General features: G+C 47.3%; 1 protein-coding gene across 2 annotated transcripts; it reads left to right on the top strand.

The window, feature by feature from the left end:
* The first annotated feature begins 939 nt into the window (after positions 1-939).
* Positions 940-4,346, top strand: LOC125513924 (uncharacterized). 2 transcript variants are annotated; one of them, XM_048679137.2, is made up of 9 exons: positions 942-1,341; positions 1,426-1,535; positions 1,872-1,940; positions 2,246-2,361; positions 2,467-2,521; positions 2,956-3,076; positions 3,197-3,244; positions 3,554-3,648; positions 3,846-4,346. In XM_048679137.2, the coding sequence occupies exons 1-9, from the start codon at positions 1,248-1,250 to the stop codon at positions 3,945-3,947; spliced, it is 810 nt and encodes a 269-aa protein (XP_048535094.2). In that variant the 5' UTR covers positions 942-1,247; the 3' UTR covers positions 3,948-4,346. The 2 variants fall into 2 exon arrangements, with proteins under 2 accessions (XP_048535093.2, XP_048535094.2); XM_048679136.2 differs by having other exon boundaries at positions 940-1,535.
* The last annotated feature ends 14,913 nt before the right edge of the window (positions 4,347-19,259 follow it).

Raw genomic sequence — 19,259 nt, 5'->3', positions numbered from 1 at the left:
GTGTTTGCTAGGCTTGCCGAAGGCAACAACCCACCGGTGAACTTTACTGTCAACGGCCACAACTACGACAAAGGGTACCATCTGGGTGACAGTATCTATCCTCAGTGGACCACTATTGTCAAGACAATACCCAACCCTGTTGGAGAGAAAAATAAAAGATTTGCCCAAGAGCAAGAAATGCTAGGAAGGATGTCGAGCGTGCCTTTAGTGTTTTGCAATCTCGATGGGGCATCGTTCAGTATCCTGCTAATATTTGGAGCAAGTAGAAACTGTGGGAGGTGATGACTGCTTGTGTGATCATGCACAATATGATCGTAGAAGACGAGCGCCCGGAACGTCTGTACGATCAAGGCTTTCAGTTCAGGGTGAGAATGTTGTACCTGAACATGGAGTAGCGGCAACATTTGAGCACTTCACTCAATTTCATGAAGACATGCGTGATTGGGAAACTCACGTGCAACTGCAAAATGATTTGGTTGAGCATATGTGGGTTCATGTTGACAACCAATAGATGTATCTTCTTTTATTCGTTTGCAAAACTATGTGAAACATTTTTATTTGTATTTGGCTTATGAAACTATACTATTTATTTGGGCGGTCAAACTATTTTGCTTGTAAAACATTTTCATTTGACAATATGTTAAATGCAAATCAATGCAAAATTGAGCGGCCAGCCGGCCACGCCGGCACATATGGATCGACGCGTTGGACGCGCTGCCGACCCATATCAAAAATAGGACGGACGCCGGGCGGTCGGCCGACCCAAACCGAAGAATAACATAAAGATTTGCATCTACAAAAGCATCCTGTTTATACGCCCTTAAAAAAAATACTCAGTACTATTCAAACACAAATACCCCGAATCAGATCATAGAAAAAAAAGGAGCGAATCAAAGAGAAGCATGGCACGCTGGGATGGATTATTCATTTATTTGCAGCATCGCTGCCACCACCAGCAGTTCACCAGCGCAGCAGCAGCGGAGCGCCCCCAACCAGAAAGAGAAAGAGGCAGGCAGCACAGCCGAGCCAACCAACTAACCAACGGACGGAAGAGACCGCCGCGAAGCCTCGCCAATCCGGCCCCCTTCCCTCCTTTTCCTCTCCCGCCTACTTGGGATCCGCTCGCGCGATCCCGCCGCCGAGACTCGAGCTCCGGCCGGCGCATGGACCCCCGCCGTCGCGCGGATCGCTCCGAGTAGCGGGAGGTAGAGGTGGCAGAGACGCCGGCGCCAAGGGGCGAGGCGGGCATGGACACCAACGCCGGCTCCTTCGTCGCCGTCCGGCGGCTCGTCGGCTCCGACCGCGCGGCCGGCGCCGTCGCGTTCCATCACTCGTCCTCAGGTTGGCCCTTCTCCGACTTCTCTGTCTCCTCTTCGCCAATGGATGCTTACCTTACGCTTCGAGTGTTCGCGTGCGCTGCTGCAGCGGAGGTCGTGACCGGCTCGACGGCGTGGATAGGGAGGGGGCTCTCCTGCGTCTGTGTGCAGAGTAGGGACAGCGACGCCCGCCTTTCCTTCGATTTGACTCCCGTTCAGGTGAACATAGCTTAGCTCCCCCTTCAGCCATTTGATCCCCAGGTTTGCCTCTCTGGTGTCAATGTTGCGCCAGAATTTGGAGAACGATCGCGAGCTTGTAATTTTTTGGCTTAGCGTCCCCGAAGCTCATCTCGTGTTTGCTAACCCACACCCGGATCTCGCATTGCTTTATGCACTTTTATGCTTACATACTGCAGTGCAACTAACTGGCTTTCATGCTACTTTGAACACACTTCAGTTTTTCTCGACTAATTTTGTGCGTTTCTCGTGTTAACCACAGGATATTAAAGTTTTCCATGGAAGTAATATCTTTGCCTTTTGCCTTGCCTGTTCCAGGAAGAGAGCCTACTGAGGTTACAGAACCGGATAGAAATTCAGTATGATAGTTCAAACATAGAGCATCAGGTACCTGCGTTTTCTTGATATTGCCACCGAACTGTTCATACATGGATCGTAGTTGAGTACTTATATTCCATATTGTTCTGTTCAGAAGTGGGCGAGTGCCACTTTTGCCAAATTTCCTCAACTAATCTCTTGGTACAAGATGACTCTTGAAAGTGGAGTTAGTTACTAAGTTAGGTAGTTCTGGTAGTCCATATTGTTTCTTTATGAAGTGGGGGCGCACTATATCTTGCAAGCTTCAATACAAAATGACCCTTCATAAATTGGAACTATTTATTAAGCCGTGACCTCATTTTTCGCTCTATCAGGAAGAACTGAAGGCCCTTTGGTGCGCCTCCTTTCCTGGAACTGAGCTTAGGGGCCTAATATCGGAACAATGGAAAGAGATGGGCTGGCAAGGGAAAGATCCATCCACGGATTTTAGGTATTGTATTTATCATTCATTCCAGTTACTACGCTCCATGTCAGTATTCTGTCGCTAAACTACAGAACTTGAGATGTATGATTTTTTGCCGTGTTTGCATTACAGAGGTGGAGGCTTCATCTCCTTGGAGAATTTATTGTTCTTCGCCAGGAACTATCCGGTGAGTGTAGTTGTCAATTCCAAGGATATGTGTATCCTATGATTCATTTAGTCACTGTTTACAGGATGAAGTTCTGACAAAGTCTTCACTCTTTAGCAGTTAACACTTATGTTTGAACACAATAGGCATAATATAGATGGCTTTGCAATGCTGCAGTGCTAAATATGAAATGTGGCACTGTTTGCTCTTACTGGATGTAGGGCATGTAGTATTCCTCTGATAATTGCCTTAATGTAGAAAAGTAAAGAAGAAAATGTAAAGTGTATCCAGTAGACTAAATAAAGCGAATCCAAGGTACACCTTACAGAATAAAATGCAGAAATAGTCCAGTTTTACCTTTAATGTTGCTCAATATGACACTGAAACAGTAATCTCGTACCCTTATTTTTTTTCTTTTTATGGTCATCACACTAAGCAATGCATGCCCTATACAGAAATCTTTTCAGGAACTTCTTCGTAAGCAGAATGGTGACCGTGCAATTTGGGAGTATCCATTTGCGGTAGCTGGTGTAAATATTACATTCATGCTCATTCAGATGCTTGATCTACAAGCAGGTTTTGTTGCCAAAAGTTTTGTGCTTATCATTGTTTACCAGATAATACTAGTTCCTGCAGTGAAATGTGGAGTATCCATTTTCATGTTGAACTGACACTTGATCTTTGTTTCCTCTGCAGTCAAACCAAGGTCATTGTTGGGAGCTGTTTTCCTAAAGCTACTTTCAGGTACAGTCTTTCTTTCCTCTTTCCTTTTATGGAGAGCAGTTGAGAATCTACAAGAGCTGCTTACGATTAGGTTTTTTCCACGGCAGCTGAACAATATATGCTTGTGATGACTACAAGTGCATTAACAGTTCTTACCACTTACCGATAATTTTTCATTATTAAATTGATAAGGAGTGTTCTCTGAATTCTCCTTTATGGCCCAAAGCCAGCATATCATACTTTTTAGTTATAGTACTTCTTAAAAGTAGACACCACATACTACTAATACTCCTGATGCTGATTTCTCATTTATTTATTTTTGTAATTCAGAAAATGATCGAGCCTTTGATATCCTGTACTGCATAACCTTCAAGCTGATGGATCAGCAATGGCTTGACATGCATGCTACTTACATGGACTTCAATGTATGATGCCGTTCTACCCAAATTCTTGCAACCAGGAATATTTCTCCCCTATCAGGGCCTGTTTGGAACAAATACCGACACTTCACCAAGAAATGCCACTGTTCCAGACAGGCCCTTAACCTTAACACTTTTTGAACAGCTTCATGTATTCGAACTTAAGAGTCCTTCCTGACCTGATTACACTACTAAAATTGCAGACAGTCATGAAATCCACACGACGGCAGCTAGAAAGGGAGCTGTTGATTGAAGATATTCAGCGGGTTGAGGATATGCCATCGTACAAGCTTCTAGCCCGCTAGCTAGTAACTGAAACCTTAACATGGCTTACATGTCGCCGCGAGGCTTGAATCGCTGAACGATGCAGCCAGTGTCCTTATACAGCGAGAGAATTCCAAGATGTAGATGCCCCTGTATCTTGTTGCGTTTTAGGTACTCTGATAACCCGGGCTCTCATGTATTTACATAGTAGGGTTTTCTTGGCCAGCATGTCACGTAGGGTGACTCCAGTATCCGACCAACTACCAGGAGGGCAGAGTATTTGTAGGGTGTGTGTGTGTGTGTGTGTGTGTGTGTGCTGTTAAAGTTTGGTTATTGCCCATAATACCACGGAATGTAGTCCTTGTCTCTGTCCTTGTAACCAGGAGCCTCTTGTGAAAGCTAATCTGAGTGCGCAGCAACTACCATAGCTGTTGTTGCTAGTCTCCAGCTGATACAGATCCGATGTTTTCTTCATTGCTTTCCATGACAGGGATTTTCAACAGTTGTTGGTCGATGCTGGGATTGTGCAAGGCTCTCTTCCCTGCCAATACTTGGGATTGCCCCTTGGGATTCGAAAACCAAAGAGAGTTGAGATTCAACCGCTGATTGATAAAATGGCCGGAAAAATTTCGTTGAGGAAAGGCAGAATGCTTAATAGGAGAGGAAGATTAGTGTACATCAACTCGGTGGTCACGGCAACGGCAGCTTACTTCTTGACAGCCTTTGCCCCGGATAAGTGGTTTATTAAGAAGGTGGATAAGTTGAGAAGAAACTTTGTTTGGGAGGTCGCAACTGGAAGCAAGTTTGCTCCCCAATAAGATGTGGTGGGCTAGGGGTCAAAAACATTGACTGCTTCAGCCGTGTTCTCCGTCTAAGGTGGGAATGGTTTCGATGGGAAGATGAGGATAGGCCATGGAAGGGATCGCTGACGCCTTGTGATGAGATGGATAAGCAGTTGTTTACGAGCTGCGCGTCGATTTAGTTGGGAGACGGCAACATTGCGGCGTTCTGGAGGGACCGATGGCTAAACGGGGAGGCCTCATGTCTTATGTATCCTGAACTATACCAACTGGCCAGATTCAAGAAGATGTCGGTTAGAGAGGCGCTCCACAATGGAAGATGGATGCTTGGGTTACAGAGAATGACAACGGAAGGGCAGCTCAATCAGTTCGTCCGGCTTTGGGAGGAACTTCAATCGATCCAGCTCACGGACAGCAAAGACAAGATCCTCTGGAACCTGATTGCTAATCGAAAATACTCTGCCGTCTCTGCTTATGACACCCACTTTGTGGCAAGGATAAACAAGCCTGGGCTGGCCCAAGTGTGGAGGGGCAAGATGAAAGGAAAAGTTAAATTCTACTTATGGTTGTTGCTGCAAAACAGAAATTAGACGGCCGAACACATCACCCTGGCCTGCTGCTTTGCGGAAGAGGTTTGGCTCCAGTTCCAGCAACCTGACGACATGATGGGCATGTTGGCCTCCTCGACAACCTCCATTGGAGAGTGGTGGTCTCGGCTATGCACATGTGATGGAACCAAGGACAAGAACAAAGATGAAATCACACTCGCTGCTTACATAGTGTGGAACCTGTGGAAAGAAAGAAACCGTAGGGTCTTTGAGCAGAAGGAGCTGACGCCGACTGCACTTGCTGGACTGATAAGAGAAGACGTCAAGATTTTCTACAAGGCCACCAAAGCGGCGGGCACTAGGGACACATAAAAACACATGACATCTTTTCATATTTTTTTTGGAAATGGAGATAAGCCCATGGCCTCTGCATCATGATGATGCATGTGGCCCTTTTATTAAAAATTCAGAAAGTATCATCATAAAGGTCTTACAGCTCGCAAACACATAAAAAGGCACTGGGGACACATAAAAACACATGGCGTCTTTTCATATTCTTTTTCTTTGTCTTTCTCCTGTCAATACTCTCTGACCAAAGGCCGGGCTCTTGGCCTGGATTTGTCCGAATTGTGTAAAACTTCTATTCTTTTTTAATGCCAAAGCAGAGCTCCTGCTGTTCACGTCAAAGATGCATGAACCTTGTTCCAAATGCAGACCATTTTGCGGTATGTGGCCTAGCTGCAGCTCAGAACCTACACCCTCGGTCCCATAATAAGAGCGTTTTTGACACTAGTGTACTAGGCAAGTATACCTGCCTGTTCAACCAAATTACTAAAAAATGAGTTATTTAACAATATAGAGAAAAGGGAGTCTGAAGTCTGAACAATGGTTACAGGCTTACAGCAGCCCCAGGGGTGGTGGTGGTGCTTGCTTGCTGTCTGGGTCAGGTGGCTTCCACTATTTTTTCTTTGATGTATACTTCCTTTTTTCTCTTTCATGAACTACTTTTGTACCTTTTATTTGAAATTTAATAAAAATACGCAGCAGAGTCCTGTTGTTTCCCTAAAAAAACCCAACAAGCGGCTGGCTGATACTGCACCCTCAAAAGGTGATGCGTAGAATTGGCACCGCACCGCACGCTATTGTTTGGGTCGTGCAAGTATGATGATCTTACTTACTATCGATGGATTTTCAATTGGGCAATCAATCGATGAACACATCCTTCAGTTATGCTCGCCGTTGTCTGCAACTGGTTAAACCCTCTTACCACGTGTGGGTAAGGGTCTAGGACCGATTGCTAGAGAGATATAGAGGTTCCGACCAAATGAACACGCTACCGCTTTGGTTCTCTAGGCTCTGTAGGCCGACGCCTTGCCATCCCTTTTGGGGATCAAAATGGGAGTAGGGTTGTCATGGTGTATTTGACATGTGTGCAACCGTGCAGTCGCCGAGATCAGAGAAGATCTGCCCATGTTCATTCATCTATCTAGTACCTGGCATGAAGCTGTCGAGGACACACGAAAGGCATCATCATAGGAGGAATCCTGATGGGGCGTTAGATTTCACCCGTCCTATCATATTATCGATCTGGGGTGGGGATACCGATTGCCTCGGAGAGCACTCAGTCTTGCCAACCCTGTACTGTATTGAAACTTCAACGGGTCTGATCAAGTATCCTGCCACCTTGTGCCTACATACGGGCCTTGTCGGTATGTTGATCAATATATGATCCTCTTAGCCGTATATGAACGAGTTTTTGTTTGAAGCAACGGGCTTGCAATCCTCCTTGTAGCCGGCGCAATCCTCCTTGTTCGTGGAATAGATGTAAAAGCAAGGTGAAACTGAGGAAAATATATTCATCAACATCCTGCAATCCTCCTTCTAGTCGGCGCCCATCCATGTTTGTGAGTAAAAGCATCTCGAATCACCATCTTGATCAGGTTGACTCCTTCAAGATCTTTTCGCCTGGGTTTCTTCCGCAACATCGCCCAAAAATTGGTGTAATTACACATCGTAAAAACCACATTAGCAGGATCATTAGAGAATTTTTGTCGGAAGCAAGCAACATTGTGTGTCTTCCATATTGTCCACACTACAACCGCTGCCTCACAAAGTAGCGGGTTGCGTGGCTTCACTCGAAATGAAAAAGATCCCTTGTGTCAGTATAGGAGATCTACGGAGATTCAGAGCAGACAACACCACTTGCTAGATAAATCTAGCTACAGAACATATAAATAAAAGGTGATCTACATTTCCATCCTCGGAGCAGAAATGACTTTGCTTATTTCCTGCCCACCCATCCTTCGTTGGTATGCTGTTCTTCAGCAGCAACCAAAATGAAAATCTTGATCTCCAAGGGCATTTTGATTTTTCACAAGTTGTTGTAATGGACCACTGCCACTGTCTTGAGCCGTAAAAACTATAGTTGAGACTTTTTTTAGATGAAAACTAGTTGAGACAAGAGATGGCCTCCTGCTACACGTACCAACAACGAGTTCTTCTTCTACCCCTAAAAAAACCCCGAGTTCTTCTCATGTCCGCCCGTGCGCGCTTGCGCGTTTGTCTCCGAAGTGGCACGATTTTCCTATGGGTTAGAGCAACTCAAACGTGCCGAGTCAAATCGACAGCTATTTTGTCTGTTTTTTTATCTGTTTGGGTTGGTCGCCTACTCGGCGTCCGTCCTATTTTTTTGGATTGGTTGTACGTCCAACGTCCACGACTCATTTCATGTCCGACCACAAATTTGAAAGGCCCGCGGTCATAGATCATGCCAATGGCCATGCTGTCGTCCAAAGTTCACGCCGACACCATGCCAGCGGCCGGCATACAATGTCAGCCTTCAAAAAACCCACCACACAGTTCATACTAGCGCACTTGTCAGCGGCCGCACACATGCCAACACATAGAAAGGGGGCGGGAAGTCGACCACGCCATCTCGACTGTGGTCATGCCATCACACTTGCCGGAATACAAAAAAGGGACAACGCTTGCCGTCATAGTTCACTCGTCATCAAACTTGAGCATGTCAGCCTTCATCTTCTCGAACCATGGCCTGTTCCTCGGCAACACGGTTTTGAGGTCCACCTTCATGATCTCCACCCCGTCATCATGCTAGCGAGCGTCACTTCTTTCGCTTTGGTCTTGGCATTGGCGGCCTCCATCTCAAGCATCTTGGCTTGCTTCTCGTCGTCCATCTCAAGCCTCCTCCTTTGGATCTCCATGAAGGCGTTCATTTGCTCTCCCTTGTCTTGCCGGCGCTTCTTCTCCCTTGAGTCCTTTTTGCTCATCATGCCCTCCACGATTGCAAGCAAGGTGATCGACGCCGCATCCCGCTTGTCCTCCTTCTTGGAGTTAGTCTTCCCCCGCGTCCGTGGCTTTTCTCCCTCCCCAACGACCCAACCTCCTCCACGGCTTTCTTCCCCCCATGCGCCATGAGGGTGACATTGCGCCTTGAACTTCTCCTCCCCATTCATGACCATCCAACAATGGGAGAGGTTGAAGGACTTGCCCTCATGTTGGGCCTTGAATGCCTCCAAAGCTTAGAATGCGTACAAATGAATAGCATGCAAGCATATGGGCAAATGGATATGCAAATGGACATGCAAGCATAACGGGAATGGAAATGAAGAGGGGTGCATGTATACCATATCTTGCATGCTGATGGCGCTCATGGGGCGTGCCTTGATGCTCTCAAGGGTGGCACAAAACTTGTTGCACTCTTATTGTATCACCCTCCATTGCTTCGAAATGGACACCCACCCATGCATGCTATGCATTTGGTAGGACGGAAACTTCTCGCGTTCATGAAACTCACGATGGACACGAATCCAAAAGGTTGATGCCTTTTGTTCGGCGCCGACCTTGGGTCTTGCCAATGTCCCTCCAACATTCAAAAAGGAGTTTGTTCTCGGACAACGTGTATGCCTTTGTCCGCTTGCTCTTGCGCTTCGGCTTCGCCCCAGCGGCTTGGTTGGCGAGCTCGTCCTCTAACAAAGGCTCCCCGTCGATGTCCATTTCATCCTCTTCCTCGAGGTTGTAGTCCTTCGGGAACTCGTGGTCGAGCGGGAAGCCGTCCGGGCCGACCTAATCTTCCATCAAGGTGTCATGCATGTCAGCTTGATCATAGGTCGCCATTGTGAATGGCGTTCGCTCGTCTTGGCTTTGGGTCAAATTGGGATCGTAGGCAGCCACGGCGGAACTACCATCGGAGCCAGCGGCCGCCGCACCACCTTCGAAGATGATGTTCTCCATGATGAAACGGTTGGCCATTTCCTCGTCGCCGGCCGTCGGCATTCTGTCGAACAGGTTGTGGGCGCCGGGGAGCACGTCGGCTGGCATCTCCAACGGGCGTTTCCTCACCCCTCCGGTTGATGATGCACCGACCACCAGCGTGGCGTTGATGTTGATGGGCATGGGCGCAGGCGTGAAAGGCGCCACCACGCTCACCTCCGGCGAGCATTCCCTGACGAGTCGAGAGGCTTGTGGATAGACGTGGAAGCTGGGAATCGGGAGCGTGGCAGACGCGCGCGACGACTCTGGGAGCACCATCTGAGGAAACACGGACGAGCTCATGCTAGCCGTGGCCCCGGCGACGGTGACGAGCCCGTGCTGGTTAAGGTTTAACCCTAGGTAGATCAAGGTCTCCCTCATTTCCGCCACCACTCAGGCGTTGGTTTCCTCCTGCTGTACAGCGGCGGTGAGGGCAGCCACGGCCGCTGCTTTGTCCCTTGCGTCCACCGCGTGCCTCTGACTGTTTCTCTTGGCCGACTGCATGACCCGCTCCTCGAGTGTCAGCTGCTTCTTCTTCTTTGGCGGCGTAGCGGTCTTGCGGGGACGTGGGGCTTGCCTTTGAAGCGTGGGGAGGGGGGGTGGCGGAGGTGAGGCCGGATGAGGTGAGGGAGGCGAGGCCAGCAGCGGCATAGAGGGCGTCGTCCATGGCGAGCGGGCGGGAGGTTTTGGGATATTGGAGGGAAATGCTGGTCGCTTTGCCATTGACTGGCGGGCCAAGGGAGGAGTAGGTGCATGCCGCGCGCATCCGCCTCGTGTCCGCGCCGATGCAATGAGCCTAAAAATTGGGTTGGGAATGGGTCGGTAGGAGGATGAAAAGCGGACGCGCTTCCGTTTGGATTGACGCGTTGGGCTGACTATTCTATCCACGACGACCAAAATGGACACGCGCGGACGAAATGAGCCAGCATGTTGGAGTTGCTCTTAGAGCATCTACAACCGATATGTCAAATATGACCCCTCAAATGCCCACAGACGCGTCCGGGAGCGTCCGCGGGCAGTGACCGGGTACACCTCAAATTTCATTAGTTCTATCTGGATATCTCATACTAGATTCTTAAATCCATACAAAGACATCCAAACGAAATAGACCTACTTACTACGTTGATCACCTAGCTACTCATCGTCGGAGATGTGGGCGATCTCCGTGACCGGCTCCGGCAGTATTGGCGGCAGCTGTAGCTCTGCCTCCGTCGGTGCCTCCGGCTGCTCCGCTCCGGCCTCCTTCGCCTCTATCTCCACGTCGAGTTCGACGAACAGCGCGTCGGACGCTGCCTGCTCCTGCCGGAGGAACGCCCATAGGCCTCATCCTGGATGGACTCCAGGATGGCCTGTTGCTCCGCCATCTCGTCGCACTAGGCGATGGCAAACTCCGCCTCCGCCTGGTCCATGTGGAAGCCCGACAGCTGCTGCTCCTCCGCATCCTCCCCCTTCATCGCAGCTAGCTCCTCCTCCTCCTCCTCTTCCCCCGGCTGCTCATCCTTTTCCTCCGGCTCTGGCAAGTCAGAAGGCAGCCCGACAACAATGCGGGCAGCGCACACGGCTTGTCTAGTGGATCTCGTAGCGGTGCTCCTACGTAAGCATTGTGTAGTATGTTATCTTCCTTCGGACCATGACGGAGCGCCGGAACATGGGCAGAGCACCGGAGCAGGAGAGGAAGGAGGTGGATGGGCTCGGACTGGAGGTACGGAGAGGGGGAAGGTGGGTGGACTAGGGTTGCGGGACTTCGGCCGAGTTAAATAGGCGGATTTGCTCTCGAGCGGCGAGCCAAAGCGGCGCCACACGATGTTCACACCGCGACGACGGAGGAGGCGTTCGTCGGACTGTCGGGTTTCCGGGCGAGTCCGCGTGGGACCCCTTCAACAGTCCTACGTGGCGGGCGTTCCGAACGCGCCCAGCCATCCCCGATCCGCCCCATATTTGGGCCGGATATGAGGGGTGCCGGTCAACCCGGACGTTTGAGCCCCGTTTGGAGGGGCCATCTAGGCCAGAAAATCGTGACAGGTGAATGATCGGGCGGCACACTCCGACGTATGAGGTGAGTTTGAGACACCCAAGTGTAGATGCTCTTATTTGGAAATCTTGTTTTTATGCATGTGGCCAAATTTGGATCAAATTGTTTGTATCATACACATGTGGACCTAATCCATTGTGTGGCAAATGTATAAATCTTGGTGCCAATCACATGCTGCAGTTGGAGGCACTGTTACAATCTGCATGTTGGTGCGTCGTTTCTTTTTTTTATGGATTTTTTTTGATCTATTCATCTCCGATCATATGGTGGTACACTGATCGTCAGAAATAATAAAAATTACATTCAAATTATAGACCATCTAGCGACGACTACAAAAACTGAAGCGAACCAAAGGCACGCTGCTGTCATCGTCCCTCCCTCGTTTGAGCCGGCAAAACTTATTGTAGTAGACAGTCGGAAAGTCGTCGTGTTAAGGCCCCATAGGACCAGCGCACCAGAATAGTAACCGCCGCCGATGAAGAGTTGCATATATTGGAAGGATCCAAACTGAAGACACAAACGTATACGAACGACAAACAGAATCGAGCAGATCCACCAAAGATAGATCCGCCAGATACACATCTCTACACACCCACCGACTATGCTAGACGCACCACCGGAAATAGAGCTAGGCGGGGAGAACCTTATTCCATCTTCAGAGAGCCGCCGCCATCTCGCCTTCTTGAATAGGCCACAAACCCTAATAAATCACAAAGCAACATCTAAAAACGGAGCCCCCCCCAATCGGTAAGGGCCGAGATCCACTGTTCCTCCATGGCCCTAAGTCCACCGGAGACGAGGTGGACCGGCGATGGTGCCGGCGGGAGGTAAAGAAAACCTAAACTTGGAAGAGGTGGTAGCTACGTTGGTGCATCGTCTCATCATCCCCTTCTTGTGTGTAGCCAGATTCATTGGTTATACTCCCTCCGTAAACTTACTTTAGTGATCTAAACGATCTTATAGAAGTTTACAATGAGGGTATGCGTCAAAAGTTATTGGGTTTGGGTATTCCCCGACATAGTCTAATGCAATTTTGACCAATAATATCTACTTCAATGTAAAATAAAATGATTGTTATATTGTAAAGTATTTTTAGGAAAATCTAAACATGTGTCTCTCACACATCAACAAATATATTGTTGGACAAAGTTTAAAGGCTTGACTAAGAGCCTGTTTGATTCGCAGGGTTCTGAAAAAATAAGAGTAGGATAAATATATGATTAGAGTAGCATATCCACTTAAATGCCATATGATTAGCAAGGAGTGTTTGATGCCAAAGAAAAAACAAAGGAATTGTAAAAAGAGATTGGAGTGGACATTAGATTTTCTATAAAATTTAGTATAAGAGATTTCATAGGAAAAATTTCAATGCAATCCAATCCTATAAATCAAAGGACCAAGGTAGGAAAAAATTCTAAGGATTTCAATCCTCCAAAAATTCTATAGAATTCTTTTGAATCAAAGGACCCTAAACATTTTTCGAATATGCCACTTTTGCTATGAAATGAAGGTGTGGCCTTTCTGACTTATTATATAACACAAAAATGCCTTAGGGCATCTCCAATGTTGACCCCTAAATCGGACACTGTTTCCATGGAGAGCAGTCTATGGACAGTGATACGGGAGCCGGCTATCCAACCATGCTCGCATACATTTCAAACTGCATTTTAACAAACCAGATGAATTTTATCGAACACGACATAATTCAACATAGTTCAAACATAATTTACATAAGACAGATGGTATTTTATCCGTTTAACTAAAACCAAGCCCGCAACACTCAAAGTAATTATAGAAAATAGCACAATTTAATATATATATATATATATATATATATATATATATATATATATATATAGTATAACAATAGTTCAAATTCAACGAGATAACCAGATATACAACAAAGCTTTCAAAATCATCTATTCCAAATGCAACGACACTAGAGCCAGAACCGACACATCTCATCCCACACACACTGCCCCTTGAGCTTCATCCAACTATATGTGCACGAATGGCCTGCTCGGTCATGTAGTACGTCGTGGCAGCGCATGCATGCTATACAATGTGTACATCAACATTGAGTGAATGAATGGATTAACGAACATCAAGAGTGACAAGAAGCAACAATTACGATCTCCATGGTTGACAAGCCCAATGGTCACCTTGTCTCCACTTGGTGAATCGCACCGCAAAACTTCACGACATAGTTGCAGACAGTGTACCACCGACGCCTTAGCGACTTCACATTGGGTGCATGGATGCCATGCATGTCGTAGGGCGCAAAGTTCTTTCACTCATGAAACAAAGTATGCAAGCTTTGCCAAAAGGCTGGCCCTTGTTCATGCCTACAAAGTCCTTAGAAACGGCTAACCACACATGGCACATCAACTCATCCTCGAACACCGAAAACCCCGCCATCGTGCTTCTTGAGAAAACAACAAGAAGTTCAAAAAAGCTCAATGCCATTGGACAGAATACCTGCCGGGCGCGGTGTCCACCATGGACGGTGTTGGCAGAGATGCAGAGAGGGACTCCTAGGTGGACAATGGCGTAGTCCAAGGAGGGCAATCACATGGGTGAGGGCGTCCAAGGATGCCTGGGCGGCGACCGGAGAGGTACAACGGCAACGACGGATGACGAGGGTGTGAATGAAAAGAAGAGGGGTGAGGGGTGGAGTGAAAGAAAAAGGGACAGGGAGGGGGATTTCGGTTGGGCGGGGGTGTCGAAGTCCTACGTGGCTAGTGTCTGGAGTCCTGCAAAGCGCCGCTCCCCGAGTTTGCATCTAGTTTGCTAGAAAAAGGATGTCTGGACCAGCCCGCGGACAGATACATACCCGTGTTGGATGACAAAACACGTTCGGACCGCACAGTCTGGACGGATGCACGTGGTTTGAGGGTCCGGTTTGGAGATGTTCTTAGTGCAAAATCTGTATGCATGGTGATTTACTCTAATCATCCTTATCATCCTTGGAGCTGATGAAGGGTAGACGTCCAATATGATCAGGTAGGGTTCCTTTACCTCCCGCCGATGTTGCCACTGGCCCGCCTTGTCTCCAGTGGCCTTGGAGCCATGGGGGCGCGGTGGATTTTGGCCCTTGCCAATTGGAGGGCTCCGTTTTTAGATGTTCCTTAGAGTTTTGTTAGGGTTTATGTCCTGCTCAGGAACGCAAGATGGCGACGGTCTGAAGATGGAATAAAGTTGTCCCCGCCTAGCTCTGTTCAGTGATGCGTCTAGCATCGTCGGTGGACGTGTGCAGGTGTGTCTTCAGCAGATCTGTTTTTGATGGATTTGCTTAGATTTGGTCGCCATTCGTCTACGTTCGTGTGTGGATCCTTCCGATGTACGCTACTCTTCATCGGTGACAGTTGCTGTTCTGATGCACTGGTCCTATGGGGCCTTAGCACGACGACTTCCTGCCTGTCTACTACAACAAGTTTTGCCGGGCTCCAACGAGGGAGGGGCGATGACGGCGGCGCGCCTTCAACTCGCTCAGTGCTTTCAATCGTCACTAGGTGATCTACATATATGGATATAATTTTTATTACTTTTAGTGTTTGTTGTACTGTCATTATTGAAGTGGAAGATGAGAAGTTTTTCTAAAAAAAATATGATCAATGATTTCCCGGGAACACGGAAAAGAAACATCGAAAGTTTGTGATGAGAAAGAGCACCATAGCTATGAGGCTATGAAACGCATGGGCGGATCCCCAGTACCATAGTTAGCTTGTCTTGTTAATCGGTGCCATGCTCTCGATGAGCAAACATTGCGCAATAGTATGCCTAAGCTACATCCACGAGACACGTCCACCAGCCACCAGCTGCCGCACAATGATGGCTATTTGTTTGTCCCCATGGACGAGGGGCTGCAGGACGCGGATGGCACCGGAAGGCAGGCGACACCGACGAGGCTATGCAAAGGCGAGGAGGGGAAAGAAATGACAGCAAGAAAGATGATGATTCGTTCGTGCGCGGTGCAAGCATGCGCATGCATGCACGCACGTATGCAGGAGTAGTGTAGCTAGCTGGTACCCCTTGTCTCCTTGCCGTTGCTCCTTCTCCACGTACGTACGTATTCCTGGTCTGGGTCGGCACGCACGGCGCTGGCTACCACGGCGACACCGGCCGCCACTTTGGGGTTTCTATTCTTTTCTTGCCGCTGCGGCCGCCGTTTCCTGTGCCTGCCTATGCCAACTCTTTGTGCCTCGCCGTTTCCGGCCCGCCATCCGAGCTCTCTTGGATTCTGCACGTTAGCCCAGCAGCGGTAGTGGCGCTCACGTGCATGTATGATGCACCCCCTGCCTAGCAAAGTGCCTGCTCCATGTTCACGGACCAACCATTTCGTCGTACATACAGCAGTATTGAACATGTACTGTACTGCTTGATCGGATCAATGCATGTACGTACATTCACCACGCAGATGATAAACGCAGTAGTACTTGCATACGCATGGATCTTGCACCTTAATTCGAATTAATTGGAGATCATGCACATGCATGCATGATGGATTTAGTGGCAGAGATGTGTGCGCATTGAGGGAGAAGTGGCCAAGGAGAGCAGGGCCTGAAGAAGAGGCTTTTGCCGCAGCTGCAATGATAGGAAAATCCCCCCTTGTCTGCCGCAGCCCGTGGCTCAATCTGGAAGCATCAATGGGCGTGGTGAGTGCCTGCACCGCCTGCTACCTGCAATGTGTTTGGTTCCCCAATATCTATGTATCTTCGCAGCCCCACTGCCGCAACAAAGTGAAATGCCCTATAGTTATGAATGAGTATATCTTGCAAATACTCCCTTCATCATTTCTTAATTATAAGACATTTTGGTAGTTCAGGTTAAATTGCCAAAATGTCTTTATATTTAGAAATAGAGGGAGTAGATAAGGGCATCTCCAACGCTGACCCACAAATTTACTCCAGCATCCGTCTACGGACATGGATAAGGAAGGCGGCCATCGAACGCTGTCTGAATACATTTGAAGCCGGGTTTGAACTAACCGGACGAATTCCTCGAACAATGAAACCTAGTTCTGTCGTTGCCTTGGTACTTCCGAAATTATCAACTCGGTAATTCCGAAATGTTTTATGTGAAAACCTAAACTGAAGTTTGAACTTATTTTATTTAAAAAACCTGTTGTGTTTTGTGATACTCATCCATTTCACTCTACTCATTCTACTTCACAGGGTCAGTGTTCAACATGTCAGATTGAGAGGACAGTCAGAACATGTCTGCAGAGGCCAGTGTTGACTTGGATGCAGACACTAGTCCAGAAGGAAGCTTTGAGGACACATACACTCCCAGTTCTCACAGTCTTCCTAAGACGACAACTAGGGCTAGGAAGAAGAACTCAGATGAGGAAGATGAAGACTTCCAGCCAGAGGAGGCCACCTTAAAGAAGAAGAATGTTGTAGTTGCCAAGGAGTATGACAATGCTCAAAAGGAGAGACCAATTTTTTTTTTGAGATTGTAGCTAGCTCAAAGCAGGGTCAAGGCAAATCTATAGCCAAAGTGGCCGGGAGGAAAAGAGAGAGAAAGCAAATTGCTCATCCGGTGTTCAAGCAAACATCAATGAGAAGAGAGGAGATGGATGATGCAAAGCTGCATTCTAGTAGTGACGATGAGCACCAGGGCATAGGTCTTCCTACTACTGCTACTGCTACTGCTACTGCTACTGCTACTGCTACTGCTACTGCTACTGCTGCTACTACTACTGTTGCTACTACTACTACTACTACTCAGTTTCACACGATACCTAGGTCAGCAACCATGCCAGTCACCGACACCAGAGCCACAATCTCAGCTCTAGCTGCTGCACCTTCAGTTGCTCCCACAGTCCCTCCAGCTGTTTCCACTCCACTAGTTCAACAGACATCATCTGAGATCTTTGCAGACACACTTCTCTCTACTCCAACAACGTCTACGCACACCAGAGCTGCAAGTTAGAGGACTTCTCCATCAGGAGCTGCCGGAGATCGAGCCAAGAACGACATTTAGCTCTTCACTCATTCAAACTTTTTGGTACTTGTTGCCAAAGGGGGACAATTAGTATAGATCATTAGGGCTGAGAGGGAGAGAGAGAGAGAGATTTTCTTTGCTTGTTTGATTGTCATTGAGTTTTTGCTACTTCGTGATACATTGTTTGATGCTTGTATGAGACCGTGCTACGTTTGTGCTTGATCATACCATACTTCGATGGTGTGCATGTTTATCTATCTATCTATATGCTTTTTGTATGATCATTCATGTGTATGCTTGGTGATGAGTGCTTGTTACATTTCATTCATATAATTTTGAGCGCTCCACAAAGATGTATGTGACATGGAAGAGTGACCATGAACCTAATCGATTGTGCATTTGCATTCAAATGCAATTTTTTTAAAATGCACAAATTTAGGGGGAGCTCTTTCTTATCACATACTTCTCAAAGCGGCGATATTTTTCATTGATTATATCATTTGTTAAAGCTTTGATCTATGTTTTCAACAATTACCAAAAAGGAGGAGATTGAAAGTGCTCCTAATCCCCGGGTGGTTTTGGTAATTCATAACAACATATATGTCATTGAACTAATGCTTTTCAAGATAGATTTCAAAAACTTCCAATGATTGGCATGGCAAGGACATGAGAACGTGGAACCCTCAAAATGCTAAGGACATGGATTGGCAAAGCTTCAAGATTCTAATTTTTTTAAGTGATCCAAGATCACGTTGAGTCCATAGGAAAACCAATACTATTAAAAGGGGATGAGGTTTTGATCATGACTCAATTTCTCAAGTGCTTGAAAACATCGCTCCAAAAACCCTCAACCACCTTCTCAACATCATATCTGTCCAAACCCTTAAAACCCAACTCGGTCCCATCAAAATCACCACATCCGGACCCACCAAGTTGATCCTATACTTTGCCATACCCAAACCCTAGAGTTTCGGTCTCACCGAGATGACGATTGGTCCTACCGATTTGCACTGACCAAGTTTTTGTAACCCAATTGATTCACTTCAGAATTATCGAGTTGAACCGATAAGAATTACTGAAATGCAGTCTCGCTTAGGTTGTCACATATTGGTCTGTTCGGGGTTCTTTGTTTGGTCCCACCAAAAAGCCCAACGTTTAAATCTTTTACATAGGTCAGTCTCGCCGAATTTTTGGTTCCATGTTACCTAGTTGAGTCAAAAGGTTGTAATGGTTGGATTTTGGGTGAAGGCTATTTATACCCCTCTGCCCCACTCACTCTCTAGGAGAGCCATCAGGACCAAACTACACTTCCACCATTCATTTTTTGAGAGAGAATCACCTACTGATGTGTTGAGATCAAGGCATTCCAATCCAACCATTTGAACCTTCATTTCTAGCCTCTTCAAGTTGCTTTCCACTCCAATCCTTCTCCTACCAAAGCCGATCTATGAGTCTTCTTTGTCCAATTGGATGAGTAGATATTCAGAGGGAGTGGTGCATAGTAGTGGGTTCAATCTTGTGGTTAGCCTTACTTTGTGACATGAGGAGCTAGGGCACGTATTGTATTGTTTCTACTAAGTATAAAATGATGGGGTTCGAACATATTGCTTGGTCTTACTTTGTCTGCATTATATCGTGTTGCTTAATGTGTTACTCTGTTTGTATGAACTTAATACTTTGAGATGCATGTTGTATAGCGGTCTTAGGGTGGATTAATAGTAGTAGATGCAGTTGGATTAACGGTCTACTTGTCATGGA

Source organism: Triticum urartu, chromosome 6A, assembly GCF_056163025.1.
Source record: "Triticum urartu cultivar PI428250 chromosome 6A, HENAU_Tu73, whole genome shotgun sequence".
NCBI lineage: Eukaryota > Viridiplantae > Streptophyta > Magnoliopsida > Poales > Poaceae > Triticum > Triticum urartu.
This window is presented reverse-complemented; position numbering and strand designations above follow the sequence as displayed.